The sequence below is a fragment of the Columba livia genome, chromosome 5 (genome assembly GCF_036013475.1).
Source record: "Columba livia isolate bColLiv1 breed racing homer chromosome 5, bColLiv1.pat.W.v2, whole genome shotgun sequence".
In the NCBI taxonomy this organism is placed as follows: Eukaryota; Metazoa; Chordata; class Aves; order Columbiformes; family Columbidae; genus Columba; species Columba livia.
The window spans coordinates 54,956,709-54,978,983 of NC_088606.1; the positions used below are offsets into that span (position 1 = coordinate 54,956,709).

Sequence of the window (22,275 nt, forward strand, 5' to 3'; positions counted from 1 at the left end):
TTTTCCATATAGGTGGAACTGCGTTCATACATGAGTGAACCAGAACTAGCAACAATAGGCGGTGACCTCAGCCAGCCTTCCAACGGTTTAATAAGCTCTGACAGTGGATACCAGACATTACCTACCCGTGGTAAGCCAGGATTTTATCAGTATGGTCTGTGCAGGAGCTTTTCTCTCCTAGGATTTTCTGGACACGGTCTTTATTATCAGATTATTATTTTAATTCTTTTAGATTAACTACACAATGCTGTGAAAGTCTAGATATTTTGTGCATTTTAATGGTACTGTTTCAGAGAACCAGCCTTTTGCAAAGCAACCTAATATATAATGCTTAAAAAAAACCCATAGCAAAACATGAAATGAGCTGTTAGAATGTCTCCTATTATTCAGAGTTATTTTTCCTCATGATTTCTGTGTGATCTTTTGCAAATTAAACTATTTTTTTTAAACATATTGCTGTTGAAGTAAAAGCAATAAATAATAAGAATACAGTGCCCCTTGATGCTCCATCCCTGCTGTACTGCAGTCCTGGAACTGTTTCACAAATGAGGATAGAGAAGATACTTGGGAAAGAGCATTTAATTTCTTAGCCTTTCTCTTCTTTTTTTCTTTCCTTTCTAACTGGGAATGTTAAGGTTTGATTTTTCTTCATAGATTCTGTTTGTACAGCCTACGTACTGTTGTACTTCTGAGTTCACCCCATAGCTCATTTAATATAACCTTCTAAATTATTGTAGATGCTTCTGAATTTTGATCAATAGTGACCTGAAACACATTACTTTTAGCTGAAATGAGATTTCGTGCCCCTCCTGATCTTCTGAACTGCAAAATATGAAACATGAGCTGAAAAAGCATCCAGAATATCACAGGGAAAGCATCATAATTTAAGAAAATATCTGACACTTGTCTTCATTTTATTCTGTCATTTGGTTTTAAAGCATTCTCTTCTTCCTTATAAAGGTTTATCTGGATCAACTTCCAGATTGCATCAATCTTCTACCATTGCATCATATGCAACACTTCGAAGGGATAGGTCCAAGGTAAGTTTTAAATGAACATCAGAAGGCAAACGTCTGAACCGTTCAAAATACTGAAGCCAAGAATATATTTTGCATAGCAGGAAGTGGGATTGTGGTAGCATGTCAGAGGACCCAGCGCCTGTGATCCAATAACATCTGCGATTTTTCACTCACTTAAATGAATCAGGAAGCAGACAGGCAACTTACTGCATTTGAAATTGATTTATAAAACAAGGTCTTGTACCAAAATCAGCAGTACTAATAGAAAATAGAGAGTTGAAGTATGCAAAATCATGGAAAATAATAGAACAAAATCATGTTAGTTTAGTGATAAGGTAGGCAAAAGAGTTAATTTCTTGTATACTTCTTATAAAGTATTAATTACAACATATGTTTTCTGTGCCTTGTGACTTCTACAGGAGAGACCAAAGAGTGCCTTGGAACGTTTATACTCTGGAGACCACCAAAGAGGCAAGATGAGTGCAGAGGAACAACTAGAAAGAATGAAGCGACATCAGAAGGCATTAGTTCGTGAACGCCAGAGAACTCTTAGCCAAGGAGAAAGGCAGTCTGTTTCATCTCGGTCTTTCATCAGGCCCATTTCTGCAGACGTAGGCTCAGTATGTTAGATATGCCTTAAAAGGACTAAACTAAAAATACCTTTGGATTTTTTTTTTTTCCTAGCAAGCACTTTCACTTGAGTGTGTGTGATGCTTCTAGTCTAATTAAATAAGTGTTATACAGTATAAAATGAGTTCAGAGAGTATGAGCAACAGATGATCTTTTTTTACTAGTAGTTACGTATATGTAGCAGGTTTGGCAGGTAAGTTGGTCGGCGGTTAGTGTGCTGAGTGGAGATGTGAGTATATTGGAGTGATTTCAGAGAGGTGGTCATTTGTATTAGAATTGTATTTAAAAAGTGTAAGAAGCTTGTACAGTTTTAAAACTGCTTCATAATGGAATGGGCCTTTTAGAATGTTCTTACTCAGCATGGGTGTTTTTCTTTTTAATTCAGAAATTAGACTGCAAGATAGTCATGGTAATATCAGATCGAGGTGATGTTTGTTTTTTTAAAGAGATGATAAATAGATAATCAGTTTTAAAATCTAATCATGCTGATTAGATATTTATGTAAGAGCTAGCATGTTTTAATTGCTACAAATTCTTCTTTAAAGCTCAAAATGTAGAATATTCTAATAAGGCTCAAATTCAAGCTGCTGAAGAAAAGGACTTTTGTTGCGTTCTGAGATTAAATGCTGTACAGATTATAAGTTTGTAATGATACGTTTTGGATACTAACCAAAGCAATTCTAATTGGTTAAGTTACCTGGTCGCTCACTTGGTGCTAAACCAAGATTGTACTGTAATTGCACTTATGCTGTGGTCTTTTAATTTATTTTTTTATTTGGTCCACTAGAGCTTTAGAACGATCACTTTGTTTTACCTAATTCATTGCACAAGATCTCTTGCTTTTAGATTCGTCACTCATCATACCCCTAATGCCTCTTTTTTTTGTTTGCTTGTCTTTAATTTGCAGAATTTTGTAGTTATTTTAAAATTTCTAACTGGACTACTCAATTTTTACCAGGCTTAATTGCATTTAGTACACGTGTGTCAATTGCTAGCATTAAAAAAACCCTATAATATTCAGCCTTTCATTCCCACTGTTTAGTAGCACTAATTTACAGCCAGTTATTTGCATTTACTTTCTCAGTGAATACGAGTGCACTACTTGGAGACATTCATCTATTTTGTCTTCTGTTTTGCAATCACAAATCTATTTGAGATAGTGCATAATATTTGGGAAGCGTAGAACTATAGCATCGCTGTTATTTTCATATTTTAATTAGAAGGACTAAATCTGAGCTGCTTATGTTTCCTGACTCACATAGCATACACAAGTTGAATTTAAACATTTTCATAACACTTCTTATTAACATTGGCGGCAGACATTTTGTCTAGAAATCTGGGTGCCATCTTGGTCTTTTTCTTGCTGTAAAGAGTTAAAATAGAATCCTTCAGCCCTAGGAATGTTTTGTAGAAGTCATCTCTTGTACCTATAGGGCTTCAATACACAAAAGGCATGTTTGATAGCACAATTACTTACAGCATTACAATTATTTAGCAGCCAAAATGGCAAACAGTTAAATGTATAATTGAAGTGCTGCTCAGTGTGTAACATTTGCTTTAAACATATATTGTTTGTGTAACTCTAATTTTTAATCGGTCAGCTCTCAAATGTAGTATGACATTTTAAGTACTGATCACAGGACATGAATTCACTTGTTATATACAATGCCTTTTTCATGTAAAAGTTGCAACATCAAAGCCAATAAAAGTACTGCTTCGTAAGAATGGTTTGATGTTTTTCTTACCAGTACATAATAACTTGGAAATGATTCTATGTATTTAAAATATACTATGTCAATCAGGCCTGGTTTGAATATGAGTAGAAGAATGAGTTTGGAGTACTTGTATGAGAAAACATTTTTTTCTCTTTTGAATTCTGTAAAGAAACATCTTAAATTTTGAAATATAATTCCCTTTTAACTTTTTAAAATATACGTGGAAGATATCTGTCATCTGAGTGAATACTGAGAGCTTGTGCATGAATAGGTTTCAATTAGATTCATTAATGCAAGTAGCATAATGAAGTCTAAGGACTTCATATGGTGTTCAAACTTCAACCAAAACAATCCAAGTATCTGTAACAGAAATGCTAGAGATATGTTGGGCATGTTCCCCTGTTGATACCCTCAAATGCTTGAGGAGAATTTAATTTTTTTGTTGGTGTTTTTCTTTTTTTCCCTTCTCTTTAAAAGGCTCATAGACGAGGTTCTTAGGGACATGGCTTAGTGCTAGAGTCAGCTTATGGTTGGACTTGATGATCTTGAGGGTCTCGTACAGCTGAAATGATTCTTTCCCACTACTTTTAATATTGTGTTTCAACTCTGTGTGGTCAAGTTTCTGAGATCTGCTGGATGGAATTATGCTGCAACCGACCTTAATTTTTTAAACAAACAAGCGTTGCTAGTGTTCTTAAGCACACGTTTTTATGCAGCTGTGTTGTATGTAGTTGCGAAGGAGCTGCTATGAAGTGATTGGAGAACTCTAAAATTATGCTGCTTAATTTAAATACATTCTGCGTTTGCTGTTGCTAAATATTTACCTTTTAAAGACAGAATGTGAAAAGCTTTTTATCTTCGCAGGTGGCTATATACCGCTTTTGGTAAAGTCAGAAGAGCTTACAAGTTACTAAATTATTATATTTTTAATTCAACACAAGTTAATGCTAGTACATAAAATATTACCATCTTTAATAACTAGGCATTACTCTAGAAAGATACATAAAACATTCAAATTGCAATTCTCAACCTGCAATAGAAATATCCTTTCTGTGTAGTCATTCAAAATCAGACAGTCCTGCCCCATTAGATCGCCTGGGACTAGTCTGCCAGCACAGAGATTCACTTGTGTTAGCATCTGTGCTTCCAAAGATGTTTGTGTGTAGCTAGTTCCATGTTAATCAGGATATGTGAAATTGTGATGATTACATTTGTTAGAATTTAATACTCCTGAACATCTCCTGCAAAATTAAATAATACTGCAGAATCCCTACAGCACAGATAGTGATGAGATCTCCCAGCCGTATGTCCAAGAAATACAGTTGCGTTTTCTTTTTTCTTGTCGGTAAAGGGGTTTGCTCTGTAGATTCTGTCAACAAGATAGCATTTGCAGCAGTAGTAATGTACATTATTCATTATGAATTTGTCAGTATGGTTGAATTCTGGTAATTGTTTTGTATCTATTACCAGTGGAAACGGGAGCAAGAATTTGATTTGCAGTTACTTGAGAGAGCAATTCGTGGAGAAGACAAGAATGAAAATGAATGGTTAAAAGTTCAGGCGGTAGCAGTGACAGAGACAGACCTGGAGCCTCAAGACTATGATTTTGATATCAGCAGAGAGGTAACACTCATCATTTTTGTCTCCTGTGCCTCAAAATAATAACCTTTCTAAGTTTTAGGTAGTGAATTCTTTTCTTTCAAAAGTTAGCTGGAAGTTTGAGCCAAAATGGTTCTTTCGGATACTGTAAATTTATGGCCTGGAACTTAGAATTTCTTTAAGTTTCATGTTTGTATTGTGTTTTAGTGGAGAGAAGAAGTGGAAGAGCTGGCTTTACTGTTTGAAATATACATCTCAGACTTTATAGAGGAAAAAGTGACTAAGTGAGGCAATGTAATATAAATTGGAAAAAAAAAAGATGAGAAAACAACATCAAGAGTATTTGAAAATAAGAAACAGCAACGAAGCAGAAGTTAGTTCCCCAGAGCTACCCTACTCTTCATTTTGACTGGCAAACCCTAGTAGAGAAGAGGGAGCAGTACTTTATCCTGGTCGGAGCAGAAAACACTTTCCTGTCAGCTTTTCAAATTACTCAGTTGGTGTTTTGGGCCCTAAATCTTTTTTTCAGCTCTAGCAACCGAGTAAATTATTTGTTTGAAATGTGATTGAGCCATCTGGTGGAAAAGAAAGAATGTAGCAAGTGGAACTGTGCATTGTGTAAAATGCCATGGTGGATGGAAAATCAGTAAAATTATTAGTGACAGTTAAAGTAGTAAGCACCTCTACTCTTCTGAAAGCTGGTATTGTTTTATGTGAAGTTGAATCTGTGAGCTGTTATCTGTTGATCTTTGTGAATGAATGTATCTTTCAATTAACCTTTGTATATTTTCTACAGAAAACGCAGTGCTCTTGTGAACTTCAGAAACAGAAAATATTTCCATTGTATTGCCTTTCCTTGTTGCACTCTGCTATTAATTTTTTTTCCAGAAGGCCTCCAGGGCTACGCCAGCCACTTCAGATATCCAGACCAGTACCCCAGTCCTAGGGCAGGAAACATTTTTGCTTAGAGGCATTTCTGTCCTGCTTCAGAGTAACTGAAGCAGGTCTGAAGCTCTGAGTGTAAAGCTTCTTTCTCAGGTTACCCAGGTTGGCCTTTTCTGTTTCAGATACCCATCTTTTTCACCTGGCAAGCACTTCTGTAGCTGAGATACTTCTGTGCCTCATAAGATGATGTACTCACTTGTATCTTTAAGGCAAATAAATCTGCCGTTCACCCGACAACTGAGTTTGTTACTCTGGAAGTGACAGGATGAGGTGATCTAAATTAGTTGTAGTATGGAGATATATATTTTATAAAAATATATATATGTATATAGCTGCAGAGCTATAGAGTGGAGTTGGATTTGAAGGTAAAGTAGTGTAGTGGAAAATGAAGGTTTTTCCGGAAGCATTGGCCTTGGGTTTACTGAGAACTATAAAAATTTGAGGTTGTGATTTGAATGTGGTTCTGAGTGCCAGTGACCGTATTGTATGCTTTGGGCTTATGATTGCCTGTGAATTGCTGAGCCACTTTACATATGCAATTGAATTAGTGTGGACTAAGTTCAGTGGTGAAAAATTTAGGATTATTTTTATTTAAAACTCTGAGTTTTGAAAACTCATTGCCTCTTGAGTGTTTTAACAAAAATATAAACAGGAGAAGAAAAAATAGTTACCCTTAACTTATTTGTATTTATTCACACATCCTTTGTTTGTGCTTTTCAAAAGCAGCCTGTTCTGTATAATAGGCATTGGTTTTTAAAGTCCATTTATAAACTGAATTTTTATTGGGTGATTTAAATCTCCTCTGTGGAGAAAAAATTTCCCACAGAGAAACTGATCTAACAAAAATATATTGCTTGCTTTTGTGCAATCATATTAAATTTTTCAATCTACAGAATTATGTATATGCAACATATTGTTATAATTGCACAATGTTAGGGTATTTTGGGTCAGTTCCCTTGATAACTTTTGAACACCTATGGTTTCGGATTTAATAGTTAAGAGTTTCTTGAGTTTATTACAAACTGTTGGGGTTTTGTTTGGTTTTGTTTTCTGTGGGTTTGTTGGTTTGGTTTGTTTTTTTTCTCTGCTGCTCACAGAAGATTATGCATTCTCAAAAGAATGGTGCTCTAGGTTAAAACTTCAGGTGGTATTTCCTTTCAGTTGTTGGAAGTTCTTGCTGGCATGACATAAATATCATGGCGTTAAAATCTCACACTTTCCAGTCAGTCTTGTAGTGGTTTCTTTTTTCTACTGTAACAGCTTTGGGCAGTGTCTTACTTTGGGCTCTAAGCCTGAGCTGAAGAAAGGTTCCCTGTTGATTCTGATTTCTTTTGTAATCCGCTTTAATATTTGTTCGATCTCTCTTCTAAAGTAAAATGAATCAGAGGGGAAAGACACTGTTAAAAGGGCATCAGCTCATATCCAGAGGGAGTGTTTAGCATCAGGTACATGTATTGACTATGAAAACCCATGCTTTATTCTTTTCTCTGTGTTCTCCCATTGAGGAGAATTTATCTCATTTTTTTTTAAGTCGTTGTTATTAAAAACTTGATGCTTGCTTTCCACAGTTGTCAAAACCTGAGAAGGTTGCAATTCCAGAACGCTATGTTGAACTGGAGCCAGAAGAGCCTCTTTCTACAGAAGAACTGGCAGCAAGGCAGCGTAAAGCAGAGAAGATAAAGAATATTCTTACTAAATCAAGGTCAGGTTTGGTTGGTTGTTGTGGGCTTGGGTTGGTTTTGTTTTTTCCAAATCATGTATAGGGGCTGGTGTTAAACACTGGGAACTAACCTCATACAACAGTCTGATTCCTGTTGAATTATCTAAGTGTACTTTGTGGCTTTTAGAACATGCACACAGAATTTATGTAGTATACTTAAAGCTCCTTTCTAAAACCAGGGAGAAGAGATAATGACTGATTTTGTGTATGTCCATTTTCTTGTTCAGAGAATCATAAAATAGTAGTGAGTCCTTACCAAGCAATTTGTAGATAAGAGTGAGGAGGAAGGAAAGGCACAGATCTGGCCAAAGCCAGAAGAAAAGTCAAGAGTGAGAACAAATTTCTGTTGTCTCCAGAGAGCTGGCATGCTGAGAGAACACTTTTGGCTAGTTACAGATAATGTCGAGTCACCTGAAACATTCGGTTTCAAGCATTTGAGTACCTCAAGTATCTTCTGTCTCTTTGGAAGGCAGTTAAAGAGGCCATGCCTGAGGACCAGCAGGTTATATGCCTTTTCCTCTGGGCATGGTAGGTCTTCCAGCCCAGTGAGAAGTAAATACTCTCCATCCTCTTGGAGACTCACTGACCTTTCAGAGACCCCCAGTAACTAATGGGTTGTGCGGGCCCTCTGAAGGCTCCTTGTTTCAGACTCACCTGGGAAGCAAACTTCCTGCGAGACAGTGCATATTTACAACAGCTGTCTTGCTAATGCTGAAACCAGGTTGAACGTTGAACTGCCTTGCCAGTGTGCCCATGCTCCCGTATTTTGATAGTGCATTCACGTAAACAGGGTATTTACAACAAAGGACTTTCAGATGTACTTAAAGCTATGCAGATGTTGTGACTGAATGTGTAATGTGTGCATCGTTTGTCTTTGTATGCTGTAGTCATTTACATACTATATCTAGCTCTCTTTAAAGATCATTGATAAAATATAGAGGCTGATAGACGAGATCTGAAAACTGTTGTGTGAATTCAGGCTTGTTCTCATCTGCGTGGTGGATTCTTCTTTATGTTTGCAAATGTTAATGTTGTTTTGCGCTTTCCCACTAGTATGCACAATCTCCAGCCTACTGTTGCCCAGGACAAACACAACTCGGTTGATTTAGATTCACAGCTGCAAGAGCAGGAGCGCATCATTACCATATCATACGCTTTGGCTTCTGAAGCCTCTCAGAGGAGCAAGGAGGTAGCAGGTAATACTTAGTTATTTACAAAATAACAGCTAGTTCTTACCAGCCTCTAAAATTGGGGGGGGTTGGTGCTGAACTCCTGGTATAAGAGAGGGTTTTAGTCATTCATATGCAAAATAGCAAAAAGTGTGTATAGATAACAAATTTAGAGAAACTAAAGATTTGCGTTGAGTATTTGGCCTCCCATGGACAAGGTGAAGGGGACAAAATAGTAGGATCAGGAAGTTCAGAGTTTGGAAGCTTACTCTTACTAGTAGTAGTAAAAAAAATAACATTTTCAATTAGTTACGTGTCATTATATTAAATGAGGTATTTCTATATTAATTTTTAAGAAGTTAATTGATCTATGACTTTAAAAAAATCAAGACAAAGGGATTTTTAATTTTTTTTAAGCAGAAAGGTTCCCTGATCCAGTGATTGAGATGAGAGTGTGATGATTTGCAGCTTGAGCTGTATGACAACAGGCTGAAAGGACATTGTGAAATGGGTATTGGCATGTTTCTGTCTGGTGACCAAGATCAGAGGTCAGAGCAAGACAGCCGTGCACAAATTCTGCTTGATGCCTGGAAAATAATAGATCTTTTGCAAAATGTTACTAAAAGTGATAATTTCACTCTTGATTGCTTTATAGTTGAAATGTCAAGAGATTTGTATCACACAGTAATACATGTAGCAGCTATTCTAGCGAGGATTGACTGGCCATTTATAACTGGCGCAGTTCAGTGTTCCAGTGGAGAACGGAAATAATGAAAACTTCAGCTATGATGGAGAAAAAATATGCACATTTCTCATCTGAAGTTGATGGCACTTGCCACAGAAGCCCTTAAGTCCTTCCCATTAAAGACAGATTATTCCAATATCCAGATGCATCTATAGTAACAGGCTGTTGATTGAATGTGGCTGGATACTCACAGAGGCAGTGGCAGCTAAACCTGAGGGGAATGTGATTTTAAGGGGATGGAATACATTTTCAAGATCATAATCTTGAGACTTTGGAGTGGTTCTGTGGGTAATTTATCTGACTGGAAGGGATAAAATGATTGACCGAAGGAATAAAATGATTGACAAACAAAAAAGCACCTAGAATTGGAAGATCTTAGAAGCATTTCAGGAATAACCTTTTGGACCTTCAGGCATCTGTGCATCCAAATGGCTTCTCTGCAGACAGTCTGGCCCCACTTCTGGTAGCCAGGTCCTTGTCACAGGGACTCACACGCTTTGGTTATGGAGAGGGACTCGGTGTTTCAGGAGGTAGGAACCAACGCAGTGTTTTGCCACATGAGTTCTGGGTTCTTCTGGGAAAAGGTAGCACCGAAGCTAAGATTAACCAAGGTGAATGCAACCCGTACTTGAAATTATTCCATCTTGTCAGTACGAGGAGAGCAGAGTGCCTGCCATGCTACACAGCCTTGATGTGGCTTCCTAATTCTTTAGTTCTCCCCAAAGAGGGAATTAAAATGTGTATCGGCACTGAAGTGTTTAAATGCTGCTTGAAAAAACTTGCAGTCAGTTGCAAGATGATTTTTTAATTTAATTTTCTTTGTGGGGTATGGTAGTTAGCTCTTTTCTCTCAGACGCTTGAAAAAAACCTCAAATAGTAGCCAAGGACTTAATTCTTTAAGCAAGTCCAAACCTTTATGTCCATGTGGTTTCCCTTGCAACACTGGTATCTCAAATACTTCTTGTAACGTGTCTTGCCTTGATTTCAATTATTACGTACTCCTTTAAAAACAAAACACCTTTCAAGGAATTCTGAAAAAAAAGCCAACCTATTTGGTTTTGATAGAAAATAAACAAACCATAGAAAAGATGCAGGTTTCTTAGTTATGGCCCATTTTCTGATGATCTAAAGTGATTAAAAAGAAAATCATTTGATGCTTTGCACAGCTGATTGTACATTCTCATTTATTATAATTTCACAGGTTCTTCAACATTTTTATTTTTCTAGTTTAATTTTTAAAGCATGGTTTGTCATTTGTTTCTTGTTGCAGACCATATCTGCAAATTCAAAACTAAATTACTAGGATTTTTTAAAAAGATTTGCTTATGAAAAGGACTGAAGCTTAAGTTTTCCCGTTGGGGCGGGGAAGGGAGGGAAGCAGTTAAGATGCTATGATAATATAAATGTATTTTAAAATAGACTATGCAGTTATCTAATCCTTGTAAAATAGCATTTTAGAATTTCTCTATTCCTAGTAAGATATCAGCCTTCTAAATTGGAATCATGCCAAGAATCTGAAAGATTAAAATCAAGTGTAGGAGTATCAAGAAGTCATTTCCTAAATAGCGTGTTTAGAAGTAGTTCTACCTTTGGCCCTTCAAAATGTAAAAGCAGGATTTAAGACTGAGTTTTAATCTCTTTAGTTTTATGATTATTGTCTTCTAATACCATTACTCTGGTTTATAAACAAGAATAGTTTTCATTGTATTCTTTATCCTGAAGTTTCAAGCTGAGGTCTGAAAATGTATTTACTAAATCATGCACCATACTAAACAAATTGTTACATGCATATGTAATTTTGGGGGGTGATTTTTCTATATATTATTTTTGTTCATTGGCATATAACAGGAAATGTTGAAAACCTGTACAAAGCTCAGTGAAATCTTGAAATCGTATTAGTAAATATAGGTGCTATTTCAGAACTGCCGTTTGAAAACAGGGCTGCATAAAGGTATATCAGTGGTGTGTACCTTAAAATGTTCCAGCGAAAATTCATTGTGAGATCAACTGTCCATATTGTCATCAAAACAGGAATGCTTATCACTGTAATTTATGCAACTAATAGAAAAACCCAGCAGGTAGAAATGTAGTTGTTTAAATTGTGTTCCACATAACTAAAATAGTGTAACACCTCATTGCGTTACTAATTGGGTTTCCTGTTCGTGTGTTAGAAAGTGAAGGTGGCTCTGTTGTAAAATGAGTGTTTGATTGTGCAGCCTAATTCCTGTATGTGATCCCTTCTAGCTCAGCAGTTGACTTATCCACCTAAAGCACCCTCACCTTCTGTACCACAGCCACCTCACTCCCCCTTAAGCAATGGATTTCACTACACATTTGTTTAAACACCTTAAAAGTAAGAACTAACTGCTCTCGGCATGTCTGATTTGCCATTGTACCTTTGCTGTGGCTTGCTGAATTTTAGCATTTTTACTAAACCTAAACTAGATCCAGATGAACGCATGCATCTGTTTTTTTCAGAAACCTTTTATTCTTGCAAATATTGCTTCTAATGAGCTAACATGTGGGCTAAAAGTCTTCAGATAACTGCTGGCACTCTACGGATAAGGTGCTTCTGTAATCTTACTGTGGTGAAGGGAAGAGTCACCTCTGCTCTCATTAGCATGGGGCCAGATTTTCAGCAGCGGTTTGTGCTCCCCTGGCCAGCGCTGGCACTGCGGTGGCTGCCGTGGGGGTGCGAGGCGGTTTTGTTTGGGCACAACATACGCAGTTGCTGTGCAAGAGAATCCAAAGTGCCAACAAAGTTGTATAAGCAGGGGGTTTGTTTGTAGGCTGCTATCTTACACATGAACCATCAGCCGAGTCTTAATAGAGGTGAGCTGAAAATTTGGCCCTTTATAACTAATTAATTCTACAATATCATGTTTCACTTTTTCTCGCCTTTGATGTTTCTCATTGAATTGTGTTAATAGAAGACATTATTTTTGTGTCTAAGTTATTTTGCCACTGCAAGTATTAAAATTATCATAGTTTCATTGTCCGTATAAAGATGTGTATCACCTCTTCCCAGGATTATTGTCAGGGTTTTCTCTGTTTGAAACAGGAAAACCTGTCCCTAGTGAAGACACTCCCCATGCTTCCATAGTTCCCCTTCAAATTATTCTCACCTTTCTTATTTCCTTTGGCCTGATTTTATTGCCTGATATTGAACAAACATGTAAAACGCAGATGAAGTAGGAAAGAAGGTTGATTTGGGTGAATACCTTAAATGCCTCAAATAGTGTTAATCTTGTGATACCTTTGTTTTCATTGTCACTAATCTGAGTCAAATACCTGTGTGAGGGGGGGGGAAAAGCGCACATACCAGAAAGACCCAAAGGGGCAGTGACTTGCCTTCTATAAGGCCTGTGAAAGATGGCAGATTTACATCAAGAAAGGTGTGTAGACGTTAGGAGCTCCTACAGAGCTTGTCGGAAACAGCCGTTTCAGTTTATCTTTCTGAGAATCAGATTCCACCATCTTTGCTGTGTCTGAATACACTTGGCTCTACCATTATATCCACGGATATACTGGTTGATTGTCACTGTCACATGAGGGCTTTGCATACGAGTAACGTACCCTGGTGTGGCCTCAAGAACCCTGAAAAATAACCATATGGTCCCAGGGTAGCAGACTTGAGCAGGGGGCTTGGACCAGATGACCCTCAGAGGTGCTGTCCTACCCCAGCCATTCTGCCATTCCAGATTGACTTAAAAACATGTATCTATCACATGTCCATATAATTATACATATATGTATGTATGCGTATATATATGTAACTACATATATATAAAAATAAACCTACACTTTCTTCAGGAAAATTATCAAGAAAATAATTGCAATAACCAGCAACAGGCAGGTTGAGCATGAGCTCAGTGGCATCATGAGATAATTGTTCATTTAATGTGTCTATATGAATTGTTCATTCTGCCAGACTGCAGAAGGCTTTAATAAAAAACTGTTTCCAGAAAGTGCTTACTGCTGGACAGTAGTGTACTCACTTTAGTATTTAACCATGTTTTATTTTACTTCACGCTAGCCAAGGCAGTAAGCGAACACTGACATAAGACTCAAAGCGAATCCCACCTAGAGATGCCGAATGGAAGAAGAGGATAATTCGTTAACAGCTGTCTGTGAAGGTGCTCGCCGGCTGATGACGTGTTCTTCTGGAAATACATTCAGAGAATAATAGGGGGATTTTCTATGAAAATGAAGAGAATTGCAGATCATTTTATTTTGACTTCAGTTTAGTTCAGACTTTTTATATGAATAAATGGCACTTTTAATAAACTCTGTAAAATACTGACAATGTATTTTTAGAACATTATATTTTAAATTTTTTTTTTTCAATCAAGGGCTGAATTCATTTTAAGAGAAACGACTTGCACAGATGTTAAAAGACGCTGTTACTTCCCCCTCAGGCTCAGATGCACAATGTAAAGTTTCATGAAAAAATGTAAATTTGAACAAAATAGAAGAACATTCCTAGGGTATGGGTAGAGCTATCACAAGTGAGAAGTTTGCCAAAAGGTGTTTTGGATTGAGTATTTTTGTATCGTTAATAACCCACCCTTTTGCCTGTTGAATAATACATTTCAAGGAACTATTAGCTTGAATTTCTAAATATCGGTAACCACTGTTTAGCTGAAATTTTCCACAAAAGCCATAAGGAAAGCCAGTTTTAACTCCCGTTTCCTTTTTTGGTTCCACGTGATTAATGTGCTGGTATCAATACACAGTATGTTAGGTTGCTCTTGACAGTAGTGCTGCCCCTCAGTAACACCCAGCTAACAAATCCTATTTTTTGAAAGTTGAGATGCGGAAGAAGAAAACTTTTAATGAAAATACGTGAACTAAGCAATAAAATATAATAGCATGTGTCATTTTACTAGTAAATATGTCTTTTTCTTTTGATTTTTTTTCAATAAACATTATGGTATGATGTATTGACTAGTATTTATCCTGCAAACAGCAAAACTAATGTAATGTGGCACCTGCTAATTCCCTGTGTATGTTCACATGGAACTTAACTTTGCCAAACTTTGAAGTTCAGTGTTTTACTTACAGGGCAAAGGGCGAAGTAGTGACATAGGAGAAAATGAGATTAAATTAATTGCTGCAACCACTTTACTTGAAAAAAAATGTATATGCATTGAATGCAAGACATGAAATAATTTCCCAATATTACGTAATTAGTAGTTGAGTTCAGCTCTGGATGAGAGATGACTGAGAACTACTTCTGCAGTATTTTGTGACAACAATAACTTGTTTATTTGTTGTATTCAAGTAATAGCTACAAAACCCTTGAAATTGATTGAACTTCAAGTTTCCGACTTTAAAACAAATCATATATTAACACTATACTCAGAAATATTCCTGAAAGTATGTATTTAGCTAATGCCATCTATTTTACCTCAATACTGCCAGTATCAACTTCAAAACCTTTGCCAAAATGATGATTTATTTTTGCCTTTATAAAAAGTTTTGAAAGCATAAATGAATATTTTGCAAGAAAACATTAATTTAAATAAAATGTAACAGTTTGGAAAATGGTATATATTAAAATATTAACGTAACTGCCTCCTATAGCTTCTGTCTTGTCTGTTCTCTTATCAGTGTCCATATGGTTGAAAATCCAGAGTCGTTTGTACTGTGATCACATTTTGCTCTTCTTTGGTTCAAATCCCATTGAAGTTCCCCAGTTTTGTGCTTGTTTCGCTGGGATTTGGATCAGGTTCCCCCTACACCAAACCTGCCTGTTTTTCTTTTGGAAATGTTCCTTAGCATTTGATTAAATCTTTATGCTTTAACGGGAAGATTTGTCATGGTTCTCCCCTAAACACAATGTCTACAATAGTGTCCTGTCTATCTCGTAGATACATGTGTTTGTCTGACATATTCTTAGCCCTTTAGTTTCTGGAGAAATTAAGTATCAAAAGTAATTTCAAGAGGAACAAGCGGAACCGGGACGCATTGCACAGTGAGCCGTGCGCTGGCGGTGAGCGGGGTGCGGGTCGGCGGGCACGGGGTGTAGCAGGTTTCGGTAGCAGCGAACCAGCCGTGACCGACACCAGAACGTTCCCCCAGACGACACCAGCGTGATGGAGACCGCTGGAAATGCTTGATTCTTTTGAAACTTCATCTCTAGCACAACATGTAAAGAAGCAGTTAGAAATATTTCTGTGGTTAGTGTTGACGCTGCCAACTCAAGAGCGGGTATTTGAGAATGTGAGTGCTTGACCTCCCGATGCACGCGGGGGAAATTGGGAGCTGAGCTGCCCGTGACACGCTCGTCCTGTTTCTCAGCGCACAAAGGAGCCTTTGACCGCAGGTTTTGTGGGTCAGTGAAGCTGCGTTCTTTCTCCAGAGGCTTTGCTACAAAGGAGGGGAGAGGTTGTGGCCGAAACTGGCGGCGAAGGGCCCAGCCCTGGGATCCGCGGCCTCCGCTGCTGCCCCGGGCAGGGAGGGAAGGGCTGAGCACTTGGGCTCTGCAGCTTGTGCGGATGTCAGTTCTCCTTCCTGTGATCACACACACAAAATCTGCTCATTCAAGCTTGCACGAAAGAGAAGGATTTTACCCTAAATAGCTACACAATCGTGTGCTTAACAAATTTAATCCGAAGGTTTTGGTCGGTGTCCATAGTTAAACCTGTATTTGGGAAAAAAGCTATCAACGTTTTGTTTTTCCTTCCAAGACTTTTTATTGAATATGTGAAATGCTGTTCTCCGGTGACCATGTTGGTGGGTTTTTTTCAGGAATAGGTGTAGTTTTTAAATAATTAGGGCTAATTTTCATATGCATATAGTGTCTGGTTTGTGTCGATTTCCTTTTGCAGTTCCATTTCTTTTAATAAAAATCCTGTTTTGTAGGTGTTACATACTACTCTCTAATATTAAGACTAGAAATAAAATGTCTACTTTAGATCAATATCATTTTGGTCAGAAAGGGGCTTTTTCTTTTTCCCTCTCTGCTTATTAAGCAGCTTAAGCATTTGGGATTAATTATAATTAAAGAAACAGAAACTCATTAGAAAAGCAGTATCAGTTCTTCTTTTGAAGGCGCTGTTTTCTAATTAGTATTTTGTAATGTTATACCAAGCAAAAATTATCCAGGCTGCCCTCCCTTAGACATTTGGTTTCAGTTTCTTCAACTAAAGTTATTAAAATTTTAATGCACAGCTGCATTTATAAAAGCACAGCCTGATACTCCTAAGTAGCACTGTGTTCACCTTCTTGAACTTGCATAACACCCCCCCATTTTTCACTGCTGTTATGTTTGTATGTATTGTGGGGCTGCTTGGAAATCCTGTAGAGCTATAGAGCATTTGCTTGTCTTTGCATGTGGATATAAAGCTGTTTATCACAGTATCACAGTATGTTTGGGATTGGAAGGGACCTCAAGAGATCATCTAGTCCAATCCCCCTGCTGGAGCAGGAATGCCTAGGTGAGGTCGCACAGGAAGGCATCCAGGTGGGTTTTGAATGTCTCCAGAGAAGGAGACTCCAGAACCCCCCTGGGCAGCCTGTTCCAGTGTCTGTCACCCTTACTGAGAAGAAGTTTCTTCTCAAATTTAAGTGGAACCTCTTGTGTTCCAGCTTGATCCCATTACCCCTTGTCCTATCATTGTTTGCCACCGAGAAGAGCCTGGCTCCGTCCTCGTGGCACTATGTTGAAGGGCTGGACAGCAGCAGTAGTTGGAGGCATCCAGACTGCTGTGGAACAATTGGAAACAAACCCTGGCTAGAAGGGCTTTTCATAAAGTGACTGCGTTAAGGGATTCTGTTCTGGAAAGTGGCTCTTGTGTGGAACTAAAAGCTACAGAAAGATGCTACTGAACTTGTGTGCTGCTGTTGTAGAAAAATTGCCCCAGGTCCAGTGAGGGAACCTCAGGGACCCCTTTGGAGCGGGGGGTGGTGTTTTGGGAAAGCAGAGCACTCCCCGTGTGTTCTGCTATTGTTCACACCACTGGTTTTCCACCTGCACCACTCACTCATCTGATTTCCAGATCTTCAAATGTATATGTATGTATTTTATATCAGTGTCAGTTCCCCTCTGTAAAACTGCATATTTCCCATGTGTCTTAGCAATTAACTTGTGGATGTTTTATGAAGGAAAGACCAGATTTACTTAGTGTCAAAACTTAGAAAATGTAGAAGGCATGATCTGATGTTACTCCTCTGATTTAAGTCTGTCTTTGGGTGTTTTAAAGTGTTGGCTTGTGCCGCGTGTGTGCCTATGTATGGCACAGTTATAAAAAGAACAAAGCCATGCACAAGAAAAACATGAAAAAATGCTGTATTTTCCTCACCTAGTAAATATTCTCATTGGTTAGATGGCTGTATTCAAAAGGCTAAGACTTATTGCTCTACTAGCAAAAGCAACCTTTCTTCATAGTGGAGCAGTACAAAGAAAGAGCACAAAAAATACACACATCACAGCGCCTGAAATTCTGTTTGAACAACGGTATTGATTGGGTCTGACCCCTTTTCATTTTTTTTTCCATTATTTGAAAAGGTGCATCTAACTGTAGCTGAATTGAACCAACCGAGATGAACTTTCCATGAAAACTTCTGGAGATATTTCTTTAGTTCAAAGCTTTGGAATTTTAAAGAGCATTTTTAATACAAGCCTGTTGAGGTATTCTGTGCAACAACTGTACTTTGAATGTTAAACTACAGGTAAACCTAAGAAGAAGGTAAAATTATAAAGCCTACCATGAAATTACTGGGAGATGGCAGAATAACTTGGAGCGCTAATTATAAAAGTAAATAAAACCAGAAGGTATTGCATTTGTGCGCTGTTTTCTTGTTATTTACTTGCCAGTGCTCCTGGTTGCCTTACAGACACTGTAAAAGTCTCCAAAGAAAATGCAAACAGAATTAGGCACCTCTTTGGAGAAGTTATTGATGAAAATAGTGTTACAAGATCTAAGCTTAAAGGACAATGCTGTTTTCTTGTTGCCAGCTAAAAGCCTTTTACCAGGCGCTACAGCATAAGAAAGCGCTGCAGGAAGGAAGAGATTAAAAACATGAAGGTGAGTTTGTAGGAAATAATGGCAGGGATGCATCTGTAAACAAAAATAAGTAAGAGGCTGCAGGTGAGAGTGGAGAACAGCTCGGTGGTTAGAAGCGAGAGTAAAAAGATTGAAGGAGCTGGAATACATGGACTTGAACGGACGCAAAATGCTTTAACAAAGGAACTCAGCCTAAATTGTAAAGGAGGAGGTAAGAATAAGGAATAGCTGGCAGGTGAGAATGAGAGTCCAGTGTCCTAGTACAAAAAAAGAAGAGAGTAGTGTTGGTTGCCGTGGGTGAAGGAGAGAATCACTGATGATTTAATGTTCTGCTAAGAGGACGGTTGTCTTTTCTATTGCCCTCTGATGCACTCTGTTTTAAGCCAAACTGCAGTTACAGATGGCTGGTGTGAGTGAAACTCTCCCTTGCCTGTAGAATCAGCTTGTCCCAGCGCCAGGGCTGGAGAAGGTTGGTCCTCCCGGTCACAGAGCCTGGTCAGGGTGAGCTGAGTGCTGCTTGCTCAGCCGCTGCAGCGTGCCAGGGCACTGCAGTGGTGTGCTGGGGGGTGCGTGTCAAGAGGATGGGACCAGGCTCCTTTCAGTGGTGCCCAGTGACAGGATGAGGGGCAACGGGCACAGACTGAAGCACAGGAGGTTCCATCTGAGTATGAGGAGAAACTTCTTTACTTTGAGGGTGACAGAGCCCTGGAACAGGCTGCCCAGAGAGCTTGTGGAGTCTCCTTCTCTGGGGACATTCAAAACCCACCTGAACACGTTTCTGTGTGATCTGCTCCAGGTGAACCTACTTTAGCAGGTGGGTTTGACCAGATGATCTCTGGAGGTCCCTTCCAACCCTACCCGCTCTATGATTTTGTGGTGTGTGGCTGCTGCAGCCTCAGTTCTATGACGTTGTCTGGGGGTTTGGGCTGCCTTGATTTTATCTCTAGAGCCAGAACTGAGAGAAATCTTAACATGGTTTATCTGATTCCTCTCTTGAGACATGGGAGGTTTTTTTAAACCCTGGCTGATGGCTTATGCAAGATGTAACCCTAAAGAAACAAGTGGCTGGTGACTTCTGGTTAAAATTAGTTGTACCGCTCTGGGGGAGGAGACTGACATCAGAGAAGTCACTGCTAATTGTATTTGTCTCTTGTATTGTCTGTTTTGTTGGCTTTTCTGACTGCTTAGTTCACGTTAAACACTTCTTCTGTGTCTCTGCTCTGCTTCTTCCACACTGTGCCTTTGAGCACATGTTCTCCCAGTGTGTAACAGGATTTCGTCTTCTGCCCAACACGGCTGTCGAGTGCCTGTGTGTATGTGCTGGGGGTGTGAATGCGGACACACGCGCACATGTTGATCCTGTTCTCTGTTCACTTGGGGCTGAGGCACAGAATCGGCAGAGCTGAGCGACCGCTGCTGAGACAGGTGCTGGAACGGGCTGCTCTGCTCGCTTCCCCAGTCCCAGCCTGGATGAGACGCTCCGGGGGAAGAGAGAGCGACATCTCGTGAGTGCAGCCGTGTCCCCTGCCTGCCTTCCCCACAGCCTGCCCCGTGCCTGGGGACTCTTCTGTTGTCTTCCTCAAATCCAACTGAAAAGTGACCTGGCAAATGATTTGATATGCAGATTTTATTTAGGATCTGGGTAGTGGCTTCATCAGTTGTCTACTGAGGAAACGTGTTATCTTTTTTGTGTCTGGTATAAATTCTTTACTCTAAGAATAAGTCTTTTTGACCAAAAAAACAAATGTTTTGGAGAGAGGTGTTCTGTTACTACATCCTTACAAACAGATCACAATCACTAGACTTTAGTGGATGTAATGGGAAGAAGGACACTTGCCTGCAACCAGTTAAGAATCAAAAGCTTCACCTGCATTTGTTTTAAAGCTTTAGCAAGAAATATGAGGGTGAAAATGAGCCAGTTCAGATTATCAAACCTTTCTGCAGCCTTTAACATAGCTCGATATATTTGTATTAAGAACATGATAACGGTTTGAGAGAATTTCTCTGCAGGTCAAGGTGGGCAGTTGTAAAAAAAGTTGAAAGCAAGGAAGTTTTTTTAATATGAGCCCCCCCCCGCCCCGTATTACTTGATTGATGATACAAAACCCTCTTCTGATGTATGTTAATTTCTATTTTTCGTTTGCTCAACTCGATCATCCCGAGCTATGGACACCATAAACAGTACTCAATTTGGATAGATAATAGCACAAACTGCCAGTGTGATCTCGTTCTGCACCTACACATCAAAACCAAATCAAATTAGATTAAATCACTAAGCATCTCATTTCTTTAATGCTGTGCAAAAACTAAAGTAGCTTTCATCTCTGCATTGTGATGCCGTGCACCTCTGTACTACTTGGATATTTTGCTCAGGAAAGGTGCAGTTGAGGTGGCAGTTTTAAAAGCAAACAAAACCAACTTCTGCTTTGTCCCTTCGGTGACAGTACCTTGACACATGTCCCTTCTCTTAATCCCCCGACAGCTTCCAGGAGACTGATGCAAGTAACTGTGCCAGGCTTTGATTATGAGATATTGCTCTGCCACTTATTCTCTTTGTCTCCTGCAGTTTACAGAGGCAGCTTCAGTGCATAATTTAATCCCTGTTCTGGGGACTGTAGTAAATCCACAGAGATTTCTACCAACCGTCCTCTCTGGCATCAGAACAACATGTGCACGTCTTCTTTGATGTGAATTCCCCAACCGGAGCCTTAGAAGGACCTATAGCTTTGAAGCTGGCCTATAAATTGTGCTTTCAGGAATCAAGTTGTCAGCCTCCTCTTCAGGAAGAAAGGAGAGTAAACTGTAAAGCAGTTGCACAAAGTTACAGGGCAACTTATAGATCTGGATTCCTTGGCCTGGAAGAATTCCTGTACGATGTTGGCAATCCCTGTTAACCTGGATGAGAAGCATCCTCTTTTGTGACTGCAGGACCCTGTGGGCAGCGGGGCTGTGATGGGACTCATCTGGAGGGGTTCCCTGTTCCAGGGCAAATGGCAGGGGAACAGGCACACCGGGGCTTTTGGCCTGTTCAAGTGTTTTCAGTCTCCCAAAGTCAAATGCTGATTTGAACTGAGGAATTTCAGTGGCCAAATCTTGTTTGCCCTCTTTATGATTCAGTGTCTGCTTATGTGTTCTGCTGTCGTCTCAGGGACCTCCTTCCATACCAGTCTGAAAAAGCAAAGATCTGGCTAAAGTGAGCCAAGACACTAAACTTTCTTTTTCATGTTTGTTTTTCTAAATTTCTTTTTTTCAAAGTGTTTTTCATGTTTTTCTTCACCATGAGGGTGGTGAGACACTGGAACAGGCTGCCCAGGGAAGCTGTGGATGCCCCATCCGTGGAAGTGTTCAAACCCAGGCTGGATGGAGCTTTGAGCAGCCTGGTCTAGTGGAAGGTGTCCCTGCCCATGGCAGGGGCTGGAACTAGATGATCTTTACGGTCTCTTCCAACACAAACCATTCTGTGACTCTGTGTTCTGTGTCTCCAATGACAGCTGAAACCATCCTGCTACTATCCATGCCACTATCGCTGATGCTGTTATACCAAATGTTGTTAAAACTGGCTCCTGAATTAAAACCTTTGCTGTAGAACTTACACTGAACTAAATCAGCCTTTCTCAGTATACACGGAGAAGCTTCCTGGACAGGCTGATTTGTAGATAAATCTGCAAATAGGTAATATGTTTATAAATGTTACACAGAAACAGACATGGTTGTGTAAAACT

The 22,275-nt window shown here is 39.1% G+C and overlaps 1 protein-coding gene across 23 annotated transcripts in view; it reads left to right on the forward strand.

The window, feature by feature from the left end:
* Window positions 1-15,125, forward strand: part of PLEKHA7 (pleckstrin homology domain containing A7) — a 159,461-nt gene extending 144,336 nt beyond the window's left edge. For 15 of the 23 annotated variants that reach the window (XM_065066119.1, XM_065066102.1, XM_065066106.1 and 12 more), the window contains 8 exons: window positions 13-130; window positions 961-1,040; window positions 1,439-1,639; window positions 4,835-4,987; window positions 7,477-7,610; window positions 8,682-8,824; window positions 11,787-11,895; window positions 13,579-13,809. In XM_065066119.1, coding sequence (XP_064922191.1) covers window positions 13-130; window positions 961-1,040; window positions 1,439-1,639; window positions 4,835-4,987; window positions 7,477-7,610; window positions 8,682-8,824; window positions 11,787-11,884 — 927 coding nt within the window. In that variant the 3' untranslated portion in view covers window positions 11,885-11,895; window positions 13,579-13,809. Of the gene's footprint in view, window positions 1-12; window positions 131-960; window positions 1,041-1,438; window positions 1,640-4,834; window positions 4,988-7,476; window positions 7,611-8,681; window positions 8,825-11,786; window positions 11,896-13,578 lie in introns of all 23 variants that reach the window. The other 8 variants (XM_065066104.1, XM_065066105.1, XM_065066117.1 and 5 more) reach the window with 2 other exon arrangements.
* Window positions 15,126-22,275: the final 7,150 nt, after the last annotated feature.